At 39.9% G+C, this 17,578-nt stretch overlaps 1 protein-coding gene across 1 annotated transcript in view; it reads right to left on the reverse strand.

Moving 5' to 3' along the window:
• Positions 1-17,578, reverse strand: part of STXBP6 (syntaxin binding protein 6) — a 154,518-nt gene that overhangs the window by 20,021 nt on the left and 116,919 nt on the right. Inside the window, exons 3-4 of the mRNA XM_063117760.1 lie at positions 16,102-16,232; positions 14,519-14,684 (exon numbers count right to left, since the gene is read on the reverse strand). Of these exons, the coding sequence (XP_062973830.1) occupies positions 14,519-14,684; positions 16,102-16,232 (297 nt within the window). The remainder of the gene's footprint in view (positions 1-14,518; positions 14,685-16,101; positions 16,233-17,578) is intronic.

A 17,578-nucleotide genomic window follows, 5' to 3' on the forward strand; every position in this document is an offset into this window, starting at 1 on the left:
CTCTGTAATTACCTCTGTCTAATAAGATGATGCTCTTTGCTACTGAGAAGAGCAGTAAGGTTTATGAACTCTGACATGCAAAAATTTCACCTTCTGACGAGGAATCTGCAGTGTGTACATTACATCACTGCATGAACCAGCCCAGAGCAAACTATGTCAGGAAGCATACACAGTCTCTTTCAAAAAGTACCCTGACCCTCATCACTTAAGCTTCTCAAACATCTGAATTTAAGTAACACCATTATATCACATTTCAGAAGTTACAGTGATCTGACGTTAATCTGGAAGCAAATTTTGCTCAGAAACAGTTTCTGTGCAGACTTACATAGCAGCTCTCCCTATGAAATATTTGCAGCAGTCCAAATCTAGTCACCAGTGCCAATATAGCTAACAATTGCAATGTAACCTCTATGGCATAATATAACAGGTGTGCCTTTTAGGCTTCTTACACATGGTGGAAGGTTCTAGATTGCACTGCCTACCCCACGTCGTATCTGCATGCTGGATTTCACACAGAGCCCAACAAGAACTGAATGTGCATCAGTGTTTTCCATGTCATCTGTATACATTTTGTCATGCACAGATTTGCAGTACTTTACTCTGAAGTATTCCCCCACTGCTATATTTTATTGACATGGTCACAGACCCATAAAATACAAATGAGGCATCAAACTTCAGATAATGTAAGACACAACAGAAGTTACAAGCCAATGTGATGTTTGTATGCATGGTTCTGTCCACACAACTTAAAATCATTTGTGCTCTTATCTTAATTGCCAGACCTAGGCCCTTTCTACACCTAATGTTGTAGAGGGATGCAGGGGAGATGATCCCAGGATTTCTGGCTTCTGGGATCGTCACCCTGCATCCAGATGACCGTGCAATGTCCCGGAAGTGAAGAGGGACGTTGTGTGTGTCACAGCCGCCACTTTTTTAAAAAAGCAACAGGAGCCAGAGCGCAAAGTAAGTTAAAAACAATAAAAAAGCCCTGCTCCTGCTCCCCACCCCCGGCCTGGCTCCTTCTCTCTGCTGACCCCCGCTACTTGTAGGGAGAAGGGAAGAAGCTGGGGCAGGTGCCCACATTGCCCACAGTCCTCAGGATTGTGCCAGGACCGCGGGTAAAACTAGGATAACAGCTGTCCCAGAAATCCCAGGGAAATGGAGGGATCATCCTTCCCTGCTCCTGGGATTCCCTGTGCATCATTTGGATGCACAGGGATGATCCCAGGAGAAAAGGCAGATGTAGAAATGGAGAGAGAGAGAGAGAGAGAGAGAGAGAGAGAGAGAGAGAGAGAGAGAGAGAGAGCGAATGAGAACTACCCTTCTGCAAGAAGACACCCACTGGTCTACAAGGCTGATACTTTAAAAGTGGAAGAATAAAATCCTTCCACTCTGAAGTGAAGAAAATGACATCCATATTTAAAATAAGTGCATTAATAATAATAATAATAATAATAATAATAATAATAATAATTAAAAAGCCTGCTGAAGGGGGAAATTAGTCCTTGCCATACTCTTTCCTTTTCTGGCAACCATCCAGTAAGAAGATGGTATGCCTGATACCGCAGGGCTGACGGTGCAAGCCCAGTCTCCAGTCATTGGGGTGGGGTGGGGGCTTAACAAGATTAATATGTGAAAGGAGTGAGGGATAGTTAAATCAGAAATAGGCCTATTATGAAGCAGCAGCAAATGTTTATTTTTGTTTATTTTAAGGAATGTATCTTCTAAAAGAGTGCCTGCTGGCACTATGTATAGCCATAAGCAAATGTGCAAAGCAAGACACAAAAAGGAGAGATGTCTCTTCTAAAGATGGGTGTCTGCTGCTGCTTGTGTTACCAAGCAGCACTGGCATTGCTCTGCCAAATGGATACAGCAAGTTAGTAGAATTGCCAACGAACCAGAAAAACAATCACCGCTCATGCCTTTTGTTTTTCAGGAACTGGTTGCCTGGAAAGGAAAAGGCAAGGCTAGCCCCCTCTCCCTGCTCCCCACCCTAAGCAGGCTGTTTTTAAATGTACTTGTTTTGAATCTTTCTCGCACATGTACTATGACAATAGAAAGCAGGGCTCTGATTTTAGCTACCGCACGGATGCCGGCTGCATGGGAAATATGGCAATTAATGTGTGAAGGGAGCTCTAGCCTCTAGTAATGTTTATTATTACATCATGCATCTGTTATACTACAAACATGTATTCATTCCTTGCTGGGAAAGATTAATCACTATATCACGTCCAGAAACAATTCACAGATACATGTTTCCCCATTAACATTATATTACTAAGTGCTTAAAATCTGAAAATTTACAACATTTGGAATACAGAACAGGGTGAGCTTGTAAGACTAGAAACTAAGGCCTGATTTACTAAGAACGTGGCCCTTGTGTAAGCAACTTACTGGAGCTGGATTTCTGCACCAATTCCTGCGCATGTCATGTTCACATGGCAAGGTGGCATCGCTCTAGGACATGAGTGGACAGAAAGTAGATTTCCAGATATTCTGGACTTCAACGCCCAGCATTCCTGGCCATTGTCCAGGCTGGCAGGACTTTCAGAGGTTTAAGTCCAAAATATCTAGAGATGTTTCTACCCACCCCTGCTCTAGGGTGTGGATTACTGGAATGCAGAATGGCCAGCACATAGTTTAAGAGCCCTTTAAACAAGGTGCCAGTCTTGTACGTACTAAGTATTTGACACAGTGTGATGCCTTAGATAAAATCGGTAGAAGTGAAGCCACTTACCAAGGAACCATTAGAAGCTTCAAGTAGTTGCTTGTCCTCTCTCATAAGTGGTTAAGACAGGAGATTTCCCCCACCCCACTGCCCCCAAGGCAAAGAGATTAAGCTCTTAGGATTTCACAGGCAGAAAATATGATAGTAGTTTATAGCATTAACTTAATTATTTTTTTGGCACGGTACTTCCCACTATCAAATCCAAACATACTGTGAAAGGGGTACTTACAGTGGTAATAGAACGTTCCAGTTAAAGTAAAGGCCAGTGCAGACTCTTAAGGTTTAAATACCTCTTTTTGCCCCGTAAATAATTCAATACAGATTATGATTATTTCTTTCTTAAAAGCATGGTACATTAACTAACACTTTTCTAAAGAAAGAGTTTCTAGTAGCCTAGGAGTGAATTAGCGTGGATATTACTTCCAGATCACTTAGGAACCAGAAGGGTTGGAATAGAAGGCATCCAATGTACTTGGGACTGACTTCTACTTTTCCCACATTCCCTCTTATAGTTAATTTTCCTGCCTCTGCAGCTCACCTGTTCCTAATTCCACATTGCTATTGCCTCTCCCAAGTTCCCAAATCTTTGCAAAAGCAACCAACCAACCAAACGCAAACCCTTGTGATTCTTTTTTCAACATTTAGATTTTTAGAACCGAAAATGAATGACCAAAGAGGAAGATTTAAGACAGTTAAATGTGTGGCTTCCACTTTCCTCAATAACACAGCTAAGTTTTAAAAATGATAATAATTTGCTTATTTACATATCTTATGATTTAGCGTTTAGATTTGATAGTATCTTTCAGGATCCAGGGCAGGATCCAATGGTGCCCTTGTGAAGGCAGCCAAATCTGCCCATCCTGGCACATGTGCACCCTCTACCACTAACAGTTGCGATGCAGTGCTTCCAGGGTCAACCCTGCAAATGACCAGAAAAACTCATTTCTGGAAGGGACAGGTTGCTCCTCTTCCAGAAAGGATTGTTTCCAGTAGTTTCAAGGCTTGCCTCGGGAAGTGCTATATTATGGCTGCCAGTGGTAGGAGCCACACATGCACCATGATGGGTGGATCTGGCCATTGGAATCTGCTGTCATGGGTCCCCTTCCCTCCAGCATTCACACGTGCTGGCAAACTGACATGGGGCGGGACACGCAATCAGTAAGACTTCTTTTATTCAGGGAAATCTCATGGTGAAAAGCTTAATGGTTATACACTTCAAAAATACTTAAAGCTGATTGATGGTCGGAAAGCTTTAGGCTCCAAGTTAATGTACAGTCAAAACGCTTTAACAGCCTGGTTTCCCAGATGCTATCTCAACAGTTCCAAAAACAGGTTCCAAACCCGACCAAGGGAAGGGAAAGATTCCTGATACATTCCTTCAGGCAAACACAATTGGAGTTCTTGAAAGGCTTAAAAAACCATCCCAAGGGAGCTAGTCCAAACACGGCCACACATTGGTAACTAGGGAACATGGCCAAAGCCTAAACAATATCATGGAGTGGGTAAAAATCTCAGGCACAAGAACTTCTGTGCATGCACTTTAGCACCGGGAACTCCCTGCCACTGTCTGGCAGAGGAAAAGTGCAACAGTCAAATCCCAGCCTGCCGTATTCTGAGCTGACCACAAACCCACAATCCATAGCAAATGCAAGCTGAAGTCCATGAAAAGCCTCACAGTACTTTTCATGGCACAGTCCTTAGAAATCCAAAGTCCAAATAGAAAAGAATTCATGTGCAGAGCGCTTTCAAAGTCCCAAACGGTGATGGATCGAAACAGGGAGGAATTTCAGGCCATGAGTCGAAAGATGTTCCTAGCAAAGTCTCCTTGCCTTTGCTCCAGCTTATAAAGGGAGACATAGGCCTGTTCAAAACCACTTGACAGACAGGGGCTCAGCCTGTAACTCATATGCATGTCCAAACAGGGTAGCACTGCTCAGCTCACCAAGATGACGCTACAATCTGAGTGAAAACATCCCCTTTGAAAACACTCTATCAGTTTCCCACAGAAGTCTAACAGCTTCAAAGCTGAGACAGGGAGTGAGTGAGCTACTCCCATGAGAACTCTGACAGACACAAGCTTGCACAGACATTCCAAACTAGTTCTAATTAAATCTACCTACAATCCTGCAAGGCCTCCCTGGCGTTACATGAGTCTTATACCTGACATTTACTCTCTAAGTCCACTTGTTTGCTTTGTTATGCCATTGGCACAATCCTATATATGTTCAGACAAAAAAAGTCCCACGATTCTGAGCATTCCCCAGCCAGCCATGCTTGCTGGGGGATGCTGGGAGCTGTAAGTCTTTTTTCTGTCTAAATATGCATAGGATTGCAAGTTTAGTTGTTTTACAGAGCAATCTTATATCCACCTAACTAGAAGTAAGCCTTATGGCACTCAGTGGGTCATACCTCTGAATATACATGTACAGGATTGCACTGTTAAGATATTTTATATATAAAAGAACTAGTGTGTGCACACATTTATCTCATACACTGATACATCAAATATATGTATATTTTATTCATTTCACAAACTATCCTAAATGCACAATTCAGATTACATTTATTATTTATTTATTTATTTATCATATTTATACCCCGCTCCTCAGCCAAAAAAGGCTCTCAGAGCGGCTTACGTAGCAAAGAAGACAGTCCCTGCCCTTAGGCTTACAGTCTAATAAAGACATGACACACAAGGAACAGGAGTTCAGGAGGGAGGGAGGGGGGAGGAATATATATAATACATTGGAGCAGAATATACAAAGCCCTCGCACTCTGATAAGATTAGTAATACATATTCAGAAGGATAAAATCAGAACAATTTTTCTGCCTGGGATTTGGATTTTCTTAAACACCTGAACAAATATCTTGGCTTCAGTAGGTTCCTACAAATTCTGCATCTGAGTAATTTTTGTTCGTTCCTTTGTTCCTGTGATCCATGACACTATTGACATCACCACATCCATTATTTACATAGTACCTTGCTAGTACCCAGTACTTGGCTGGAGAAAAGCAAATGACTCATTACAAAGTTCAGAGCGGCCAAATATTCTCTGAGGAGACAAAATTGGATAAGTCGTTAGTAACTCCAGCCAACTGCCCAGGTTACAGGAGGCAAAGAGGTAACTGATATATACATTTAAATCTCCTCAGCTGGGTTCTTTAATTCAGTACTGCACACTGACGCTCTGAGGCTAGAGAACAGAGCAGGTAGATGTCTGTCTCGAGAATCCTCCAACATCATCCCTAAGGTCTTTTGCCCTCGCTCTTTCCTAACTCCCTTCACTAAAACCCTCTGCAGTTCTAGGCTTATCCTTTAGGTGTCAGCAGCTATGTTATATGTTCTTCAAGAGCTCACACGCTGCCTTTACTGAAACAATCCAAATTGGTAATTCGGGTCAAACTAGATGCAACTTTAGCCACATCTTTGAACCTGTGATCTTCTTTTAAATAAAGAGCATGCACAGGTAACCTGATCCATAGCAGGACAACCAAGCAGGTGTTTTGTTTTTTTTAACCCTTCTCCACCCCTGTAACGTTTCTTCACTAAAATTCCCTCACTCCCAAAGCTATTTACTGCAAAGTGTGTTAGGAGAGAAATAAAAAAAAAACTGATTCTAACTAACATGAGCTGCAGTGGATAGAGTTGTAGCTTATTTTTAAAAGAGCATTTAACTGAAATCCTATGCTCACCTACCTGGAATAAGTCCCATTGAACTTAGTAGGACTTATGTCTGAGTAAACATATTTAGAACTGTGCTGTTTGTTCATCTTGGTGCTTTCTAGGGAAGTACACATTTTGGAAATATGCATTCAATTGGAAGTATTCACTATTTTAAGAAACTGGGGCCCAATTTATTTATTTATTTATTACATTTCTATACTGCCCAATAGCTGAAGCTCTCTGGGCAATTATATCTATAAGAAACCTATAAGGAAACAGATAACTTTTCTTCAGAGCGAGGAGAAAGAATCAGAGCAGTTCAGAAAGAATCAAAGGTTCTTGACTTCTTGACAAAATGTAGTGGTAGAATTTTCAAATCTGATCAGAATAAACACAGAGAATAGTTGTGTAAAGAGGTTATCCATTATATCATCTCCTCTTTCATGATAGGGAAAAATTACCAGTGATTGTATGCCAGTTTTAAAACCAGCTACAGTTCTTGGACTGCAGGAAAGCTATGTAAAATAGTGCTGATGTAGCTGTGCATAAAACTGAGCTGTAAGTCACTGGTGAGAATATTGAAGAGACCCTTGCTTGCCTTCTGCGATTTATTAAATACACTCTCAAAATGAATTATAACACTGTTCCATAATGAATCAACCAATAACTATATCGCATAGGTATCAGTCGTCTTAGAAATAATGTAAAATAATTGATTACACCAATTTTGCCTCAGGTGAGCCTGAGCAGTTCAAAATCAAGTAATTAACACTTGCCTCGTGGTTCCAGCTTAAATAAAGAATCACTGCTCCACTTGCTGTAATATTCCATGCAACTGCAAAATTATTTACCTTCGAGATGTGCAGAAGCTTAATGATTTATTTATTGGCTGCTGAGTTTAAAATGATTTAATAAATGGACTCAGCTGGGAGTAATTAAATGACAACAGCTACTAGTTTAAATGGAATGAAATACTGGAAATAAAGCAAAGGCTCTTCAGATAAGAGTCTGGTGCGACATATATTATCCTTGTTGCTAATTTTTCTATCTTGCAGTATTCTCACAAATTACTTGTGCCAAGAGGAAATCAGCAAAGTAGAACTAAAGTATCATGCTCAGCAGTTATCAATGTTGCCAGTTTTACAGTGCCTTGCCCAGTAATTCGCTATTGTAGATAAAATGGAAGCACCAATAGGGGAACCACCACTTTAGTATCAGGAAAACATGATATTGATTTGCATGCTTAATTTCTATTTTGCAGCAATTCTTTTAGCACAATTTTAACATTTTAGGCAATACGTAAACTGCTTCAAACTTTATAATTGCCACGTAATGAAGGCAGCATGATGGAACTATGGAACTACGATAAGTAAGGTCCCATGGCAAATGAGCCTAATGAGAAAAGGAGTGCAGGATGGGTGGGAGTATTTAAAGAAAGGAAATTTTAAAGGCACAGTTACAAACAATTCCAACAAGGAGAAAAGATAGAAGACAACAGAGGAAACCAATGTGGCTCCACAAAAAGCTTAGAGACGACCTGAAAACAAAAAAGGATACATATAGGAAGTGGAAGGAAGGCCAGGCTACAAAAGAAGAGTACAGACAGGTGGTGCAGAAGTGCCGAAATGGCATCAGGAAGGCTAAAGCTCAGAATGAGCTGAGATTAGCGAGGGATGCTAAAAGCAATAAAAAGGCTTTCTTCAGATACGTGAATAGTAAAAGACAGAGGAAAGAAATGGTGGTTCAACTGCTTAATGAGGATGGCAAATTGATAACAGATGACAAAGAAAAGGCTGAAGTGCTCAATTCCTACTTTGCCTCAGTCTTCTCCCAAAACCCCCCTGGAAAAAGTGAAGCAGAAGTTGAGGGGGCAGGATTACAGTTTGACATTGATAAACAAATGGTCAAAGAACACCTAATTTCCTTGAATGAGTTCAAATCTCCAAGGCCCGATGAACTGCATCCTAGAGTAATGAAGGAGCTAGCGGAAGAACTCTCAGAACCTTTGTCTATTATCTTTGCAAAATCATGGGAGATGGGTGAGGTGCTGGACGACTGGAGGAGGGCCAACGTTGTCCCTAAAAAGGGCAAAAAGGAGGAACCTGGGAACTACAGACCAGTCAGTCTGATATCCATCCCTGGGAAAATTCTGGAGCAGATTATAAAGAACTCAATCTGTAAAGTCAATCTGTAAACACCTTGAAATCAATGTGGTCATCACTAGAAGCCAACATGGATTTGTCAGGAACAAGTCCTGTCAGACTAATTTGATCTCATTTTTTGATAGGGTAACCTCCCTTGTGGATTGTGGGAATGCTGTGGACATCCTATATCTTGACTTCAGCAAAGCTTTTGACAAAGTACCACATGACATTCTGATTAACAAACTAGCTAAAAGTGGGCTAGATGGAACAACTATTAGGTGGATTCACAGTTGGCTACAGAATCGGACTCAAAGAGTACTTATCAATGGAACCTTCTCAAACTGGGGAGAGGCAACGAGTGGGGTACCGCAGGGCTCAGTCCTGGGCCCAGTGCTCTTCAACATTTTTATTAATGATTTGGATGAGGAGGTGCAGGGAACGCTGATCAAATTTGCAGATGACACCAAATTGGGTGGGATAGCTAATACCCTGGAAGACAGAAACAAACTTCAAAGTGATCTTGATAGGCTGGAGTGCTGGGCTGAAAACAACAGGATGAAATTTAATAGGGATAAATGCCAAGTTCTACATTTAGGAAATAGAAACCAAATGCACAGTTACAAGATGGGGCTACTTGGCTCAGCAATACTACAAACGAGAAGGATCTTGGAATTGTTGTAGATCGCAAGCTGAATATGAGCCAACAGTGCGATATGGCTGCAAGAAAGGCCAATGCTATTTTGGGCTGCATTAATAGAAGTATAGCTTCCAAATCACGTGAGGTACTGGTTCCTCTCTATTCGGCCCTGGTTACACCTCATTTAGAGTATTGCGTCCAGTTCAGGGCTCCACAATTCAAGAAGGATGCAGACAAGCTGGAGCGTGTTCAGTGGAGGGCAACCAGGATGATTAGGGGTCTAGAAACAAAGCCCTATGAAGAGAGACTGAAAGAACTGGGCATGTTTAGCCTGGAGAAGAAAAGATTGAGGGGAGACATGATAGCACTCTTCCAATACTTAAAAGGTTGTCACACAGAGGAGGGCCAGGATCTCTTCTCGATCCTCCCAGAGAGCAGGACACGGAATAATGGGCTCAAGTTAAAGGAAGCCAGATTCCAGCTGGACATCAGGAATAACTTCTTGACTGTTAGAGCAGTACGACAATGGAATCAGTTACCTAGGGAGGTTGTGGGCTCGCCCACACTAGAGGCCTTCAAGAGGCAGCTGGACAACCATCTGTCAGGGATGCTTTAGGGTGGATTCCTGCATTGAGCAGGAGGTTGGACTTGATGGCCTTGTAGGACCCTTCCAATTCTGCTATTCTATGATTCTATGAATGTTTTATTGGCTGCTAAGCAACAATTAGCATCAATGGACTAAAAACAATTTTGCTCTATTATTTAATGCCTAATTGCGGAGAAACATTCACATTCTCTAATGGCTACTGCATTTCAAGAAGAAATTATTATTATTATTATTATTTATTTATATAGCACCATCAATGTACATGGTGCTGTACAGATTACACAGTAAATAGCAAGACCCTGCCGCATAGGCTTACAATCCACCAAGACTTGGTCAAAAGCAGGAAGAAAATGCTTCCCTTGGCTGATTAAGAAAAGAGAATTCTTTTATTTCCTTCATTCCCAGAATCATGGAAATGTTGCTTCTGAGTGCCAAACAAATATAAGCAGACCCTGTAAAATTTGTCCTATATACCACAAGAGATTTCTTCACTGGGTCTCCTGAATTTACAACACTCACAATTTAATGATCAACCTATTTAGGAACTTATATAATACTTCAGTTTGTCAAATGTTTTACAACATCAGAACATCCATATGGTGAATTGCAGCTGGCAATTTGTGGCTTCACTAAGGCCACTCAGTTTAATAGGATGATTTCCAAAATTCTACCCACGGGGTAACATTGGCTTATCAAAATGACCAGACTAACCTCTCCTTTCTAATTTAAAAACAATACAGCTAGCTACACATGCATGCCTATTTTTATTATTATTGTTATTGTTATTATTGCCAGTCTCAGAACTCAGAAAGACATACATAGTCACTATTCCATTTTATTTACATACCAATACTATGAGGAAGGTGATGCTGAGAGATAGTGAATGGCCCAAGTGCACCCAGTGAGCTTCACGCCAGAGCAGGTATTTGTCTCCTTGGGCCTCACCAAGGAATATCAAAGACTCACTAAAGACTCTCAAGCAATCTTAGAAGTCATGGAATAAGAGGAGAGGTCCTCTTATGGATCAGTAAATGGTTAAAATTGAAAGCCAAAAGTAGGAATAAATGGTAAATATAATGGAGGGATTTGAATAGTAGGCTCTCAAAGGTATCTATATTGGGACCAATACTTTTCAACTAGTTTGTGAACCGCCCAGAGAGCTCCGGCTGTTGGGCAGTATAGAAATGTAATAAATAAATAAATAAATAAATAAATAAGTTTATAAATGATGTGGAACTAGGAGTGAGCACGGAGGTGGCCAAGTTAGCTGATGACACCAAATTATTAAGCAGGGTTAAAATGAAAAGGGATTGTGAGGGTCTCCAAAGGGATCTCTCTAAACTGGGAGAAGGGGCATCAAAATGGCAAATGTAGTTCAATGTAGGCAAGTGTAAAGTAATGCATATTAAGGCAAAACTTCAAGTATAAGACGATGGGTATCTGATCTAGCGGTGACTGGTCGAGAAAGAGATCTTGGGGTTGTGGTGGACAGCTCAATGAAAATGTCAGCCCAGTGTGCAGGTGTCTTCACAAAGGAAAACTCCATTTTAGGCATCATTAGGAAAGGAATTGAGAATAAGTGCCAGTATCATATTGCCCTGGTACAAATCTATGGTGCTACCACACTTAGAATACCGTGTACAGTTCTGGTGCACTGCACCTAAAAAAGGATATTGTAGAGATGGGGAAAGTGCAGGAAAGGGAAACTAAAACTATCAAGAGGCTGGGACAACTTCCCTATGAGGAACGGTTTTAACAACTGGGAATATTTAGCATAGAAAAATGGTGAGTAAGGGGAGACATGATAGAGGTGTACAAAATTATGCATGATGTAGAGAATGTAAATAGGGAGACATTTTTCTCCCTCTCTCATAATACTAGAACCCAGAGTCATTCCTTGAAAGTAATTGGTGTGAGATTCAGGAGAGATAAAAGGAAGTACTTTTTCACACAGCCCAGAGTTAAACTATGGTATTCACTTACACAAGAGATAGTGATGACCACCAATTTGGATGGGTTTAAAAGGTGACTGGAAAAACTCATTGAGGAGAAGGTTACCAATGGCTACCAGTCCTGATGGCTATATGCTACCTCAAATATCAGAGGTAGTATGCCTATAAACCCCAGTTGCTGGGGAACAAGGGCGGGAGGGTGCTGTTGTACTCATGTCCTACTTGTGGGTTTCCTATAGGCATGCCGCTGGGTGAACAGAGTGCTGGACTAGATGGAGCATTGCTCTGATCCACCATGGCTCTTCTTATGTTCTTATGTTTTAATCCAATCCACAAATCACTACACCACAGAGGCTCTCATGTAGCACACATATGACAGTGTGGATTAGCACTTGTGAATAATTTATTAGGAGCACTTTATTAACAACATTACCTAATCCAAACAGGCTTAAACACAATTTTAGTTTATTTATTTTTATGAGATATATAGTAAGATGCTTTTGGCTTTGAAAGAGAGCAAAATGAAACAGTTATATCCCCTGCACCAATTTATAGGACTTGTTTAATTTTCATTGGCAGGACTAGCCAAACGTTTTGGAGGAATGTAAAGATTATGACATCATACCAGTTCTATAAACAATAGGCCCAACCTTGCCTTTTGAAATAAAGGCTCTTTTTAGCAGAGCACACTGCTTTCTTTATCAAAATCCAAATTTCTAATTAGAGGTTCTCTGTAGAGAGATCCTACAGGGAAAAAGGTCTCTACTGAATTTGTAGTTTCAGTTCTTTCTTTGGTCTTGAGCAGTGTAGGTGGTACCTTCAGCATTCCAACAATGCATCTCTTACATTATATGACAGCTTTCAGTGTCTATGAGGAGAGCGGTTGCTGGGCACATAATGGCTATCTTGCTAGTTCTGACCTTTTATTACAATGCATTTTATCCTGGATCTCAAGGAGGCATAGCCAGAAATATTAAAGAACCATTGGCTTTTAGCTTTGATATATCCTTTGTTTAAATCCTTATGACAAGCCCTCTTTTGTTTTGCTTCAGTCAAAGGATTAGAAATTTATGTATCTTTATTAGTGTTCATATAATAAAAATATATAATTATATAATATGCTGATGGGTTTCTATTGCATTATTATATTGCACTTCTATGGTTTTAATCTTTGACCAGATTGCTTTGACTATTGGGAGGTATAGAGATTCAATAAATAATATAATATTTAATATTTAATAAATAAATATATAAAATTATATAATAAAATCAAGCTTTCCCCCATCTTACCACCCCACTTTCTTCAGACCCTGCCAGTACTCTTATCAACAGTTATTATCAACCAAATTTCATACAAAATAATATATAAGAGTATGCAAAAGGACAAGAGAGAATGTTTGAGAAGTAAGCATTACTATTGTGAGGCAGTCATTCTTCATATTAGGTCACATTCCAATAATATTGCAAGGGAAAATGAGAAGTTCAAAATGATGCCCACAACACGCACGATCATGATGCTTCCTGGTTTTTGAAGCTCCAGCATGCACTTTGTGCCCATGGCCTCCAACTTAAGCAAGAGGGAAGGCATGTAAGGCAATAGGCCCTACAATGGATGTAGGACCTTGTCCTGGCTAGTGAGCACTAAAAGGAATCCAGGAAGCCAATTACTTAGTGCCATCAACCAGCCTCTTCTATCCCTTTGGCTCCCCCAAACCCAGGGCGAAGCAATAAGAAGTACTTCAAAACAAAAATGGAACAACCAAATATCGCATCTCTATGCACAAAAATGGCTCTGAACAACAGGGACTAAGCTACAGCACTAACAACGTTTTCAGCACTTTCAAATGTTCCTAATTCTTTTTTTCGGGGGCAGGGATTTCACTTTATTTAGAAGTTATTTGCTATTGATTAATCTATTTAAAAAGATGAAAATATATAATGCCCTCCTAAGTGTGGCAGTTTGGTTCTTGTTCAGACGCCAGACTTCAGAGATGATTAAGGAACAAATTTGGTGCATAGCATACAGCCAGCACATTTTACACTAGTTCTAATATTTTGCCTTAAAAACTTCAGTGACCAATTAAATTAGTTAAGAGCAAACACATCTAACTACAAGGAATTTTACTAAAAGTAACAACAAGAGATTGGAACAGACATCACAAACCCTGGAAGAGCCACACACAAAGATTTCTATTATCTGAAGCAACTCACGTGCTCTGCTGACATCAATAATGCTGGTACATAAACGAAGCTGTTTGGGCATAATAAAGCAGTGGATAAAGGGAAGTTGCTATTGTTCAACAACAGCCATTCTAATTTAGCCCTTTTAGAAATGCTGGCAAAATCAATGTTTGCTAAATGGGAAAGAACAAAATCAGCAGGGAAAGGAATTAAATTTGGAGGCATCTAAATCAATAACTGGAAGAAGTGAGACACGTACAGGAGGCAGTATTCTCGTGCACTAAAGAACAACGGATTAAGACCAAAGAAGAAGTGATTATAAAGGAAGTGCTTCTTCAGAGATGTTACAGCTTTTTTCAAGAAATGGTCAAGCCAGGTAATTAGAATGCTGGGTTGAAGAACCACCAGATAACTTCAAAAAATTTTTTTTCATTTTGCTTAAATTTGGTTGATATTTGGTTGATAAATTTGGTAAGCTATTATGACATCATATAACTCAAAATGCAGATGAATTGGCACAGTCGCTGTAATTGTTTAGGAAAAACTTATTAGATGAAATGACCTGAAATAGGTTGAACCATTCATATGAAAACACATACACTTACCTCCAATAATTTTAGACTGGCAATTAACAAATTCTGGCTTTTTGTCGGTAAGGTACCGCTGACAGGTGTGATGGAGAATTTGAAAGAATGTAGATTTTTCAGAAGCTGTGCTCGCTACCCATTGGTCAAAAGCATTTTCAAATAGTAAATCAAATTCTGGGGAATCCTAGAAAGAATAATATTAGAATTCCTTGATAAATAGTTTAATCTTATAAAGCTGCACTTGCTCAGTTAGACTTTAGGAAATAAAAATGTCAAAGCATTGTGTAAAGTGATTATTTACATTCAAATTTTTGTTAATTTTCAAAAATTTCTTTAATCCCTTCTTTGTAATATAGAATATTCAAGAAAATTGCTGAAGACTATTCAACATAAGGTGGGGGTGGGGAGAACGGGATGCTGTCCAACCAGGCCAACTCCTGTCCCATGTACTGTCCCATATACGAATCTATCTGGATCTGAAACAGCCCTTTGTAAAATTTTGTTTCAGCTACCACACTTGGTAATTGCTTCTGGAAAGATAGTCCTAATTGTCCTCTAGAAAATTGTTTCCCCAAATACAGTATATGTTTGGACTATTACTCCCATCACCCACAAATATTGAATTTGCCAGCTAGGGATAATGACATTTGCAATTCAGCAACATCTGGGGACCCATGATTGGGATCCATTGCACTAGGATGCCATCAGCATGTGCTCATCTTGATGTTTATGGTCAGGCCTAGCACATATGTCTGACACAATTTGTTAGTCATTACTTTCTCAAAGCAGTTAAGTTTACAGCATGTGACTCTATCTCATGGATGGGGAACGTGTTGCCCTCCACATGCTGTTGGACTGCAAGTCCGATCATCCTTTACCATTATCTATGCTGGATAGGGATAATGGGTGCTACAGTTCAACAACATCTGGAGGGCCAGACATTCTCCACCCCTATTCTATCTGCAGCAATTTGCAAACATCTTCACCATACACATATCTCCAAAGTGCAAAGAAAAAGGGTAGGAGGAAGAACTCTGAGTAAAAATGTAGATCCTGCCATCATTGAGGACTAAACCTTTATTGTTTTTTTTATGGTTCTGCCACTCCTGGGTTGCTTACTGTAAAGAGAAATGTTTATGCAAGGGGAAATGTTTCATGCTTGGGGAAATTAATTCATTCTAAATGTAACATAGGGACAAAGTAGTAGTACAAATTACTGCAAGAGGCGTTCAGGAAAGAAGTTAGCTGCAGCAAAGGACATGGAGGCTTACAAGGGATGGGAACATTTAAAAAATATAGAATGAGATAATAAAACTGTATTTTTTCTATACAGCAAAGGTGAAAAGATGGAAATGTGGTGAAATCGACAGATACTTAGGAAGGAAATTGGTAGCATTTGGAGTGGGTACTTAGGGTCTTGAAGGGCTGAAGTTAACATTTAAAACCATCCTGGACTTAATTTTTTTTCAGACAAGTGAATTTTCATTTGCAAAATAGGATCAAAGAAGGGACAAGGAGATATGATTACAATACTAATAATAAGCATAACAGAAAAGGAAGGCAACACTAAATGAGAAGCTGCCATAGGACAAAATACTCACCCGATGAGGGTCTATACCGTTAACCTGACGAAGCTGTTCAAGCATCCACTGTGACCTTCGTACAAAAGATGCGGAACCTTCAAACTGTTTGACTTTTGTAATAGATGCCTGTGCAGGTTTCTTGTTTGTCACTGTACACATAACACAAAGGAGACCGTGTATAAGCATACATATGGGTTTTATAACCGCACACACGCTTAAAGTAGGCTTGCTTACAGAACTGACAGTTTCCCAATTCTACAAATCATGACAAACACATCTCAGCATATAGAAATAGAATGTGCGAGCGTGTGAGTGCAAAGAATAGGGAGTCCAACAGCACAATCCTATGCATGTCTACTCAGACATAAGTCCCACTGAGTTCATTGGGACTTACTCCCATGTAAATGCATATAGGACTGATCTCATTTTAGCAAAGAGCAAAATAAAACCGACAGAGTCCTAGCCAGCTGAACAGCGGTATGGATATTTTATTTCCTCATTTAAAACATTTTTATACCAACTTGATTTCTATTTAGAATTTTAGGGTGGTGTACAATAACTTATTACAACAAAATAATAAAACAACTGATAAAGCCAGCAAGAATTAAAACATACACCAGTTAAAATGCCTGGGTGAATTGAAACATTTTAGCCTTGCACTGAAAAGATATCAACATGGACCAGGCAAATCTCTGTAAGGAAAACATTCAATAACTGGGGCACTGGCAAAAAAAGCCCTTTTCTTTGTTATCTCATATTCATTCATATTTATTCATTTATTAATTTCTATACTGTCCAATAGTAAAAGCTCTCTGGGAGGCTCAGGGTCGGCGCTACCATTAGGCCAACTAGGCAGCCACCTAGGGCGCAGAACTCAGAGGGGCACAGTACTGCCCTTTAAGGGTCACAGTTTTATACAAATTAGCTGTTTAAAGAAAAAACATAATAAAAGGAAAATATAATAGTTCAGAAACTCTTCTTGAAAAGCTGCATCGAAGTTGACAATTTTTTGGGGTGCGTGTGTGCAAGTAGCTCGCCTTTCCTAGGGCGCAAAATAGTCTGGCACCAGCCCTGGGGAGGCTCAGAACATGCTAAAACATAATACAAAACATTTCACTCAAAAATTTAAACTAGTGAAAAATAGCAATATAACTACCAGGACTTGATAAAATCTCAAAAAGCCCCATCATATAATATCAAATGCCTGGCAGTGGAGGAAAGTCTTAACCTAGAAGGGAAAAGTTTATAATGTTGGTTGGTGCCAGACGGATTTCACTGGGAAGAGAATTTCACAATTATCATACATCTGATAAAGGCACTTGAAAGAGGGAAAAGAGATATCATTCAGATATTTGGGTCTCAAGCACCTTGCCCAGAAGCAAATAGATAACTAGTGGAGTTCTTGGCAGCTGTAAATGGCACCAATGGAAGGTTTTGAGTTGTCTTTAAGGACAACTCCTACCCATAACCCATTGCAGTGTTACCATACCATGGA

This window comes from Elgaria multicarinata, chromosome 2 (assembly GCF_023053635.1).
Source record: "Elgaria multicarinata webbii isolate HBS135686 ecotype San Diego chromosome 2, rElgMul1.1.pri, whole genome shotgun sequence".
NCBI classification, from domain to species: Eukaryota; Metazoa; Chordata; class Lepidosauria; order Squamata; family Anguidae; genus Elgaria; species Elgaria multicarinata.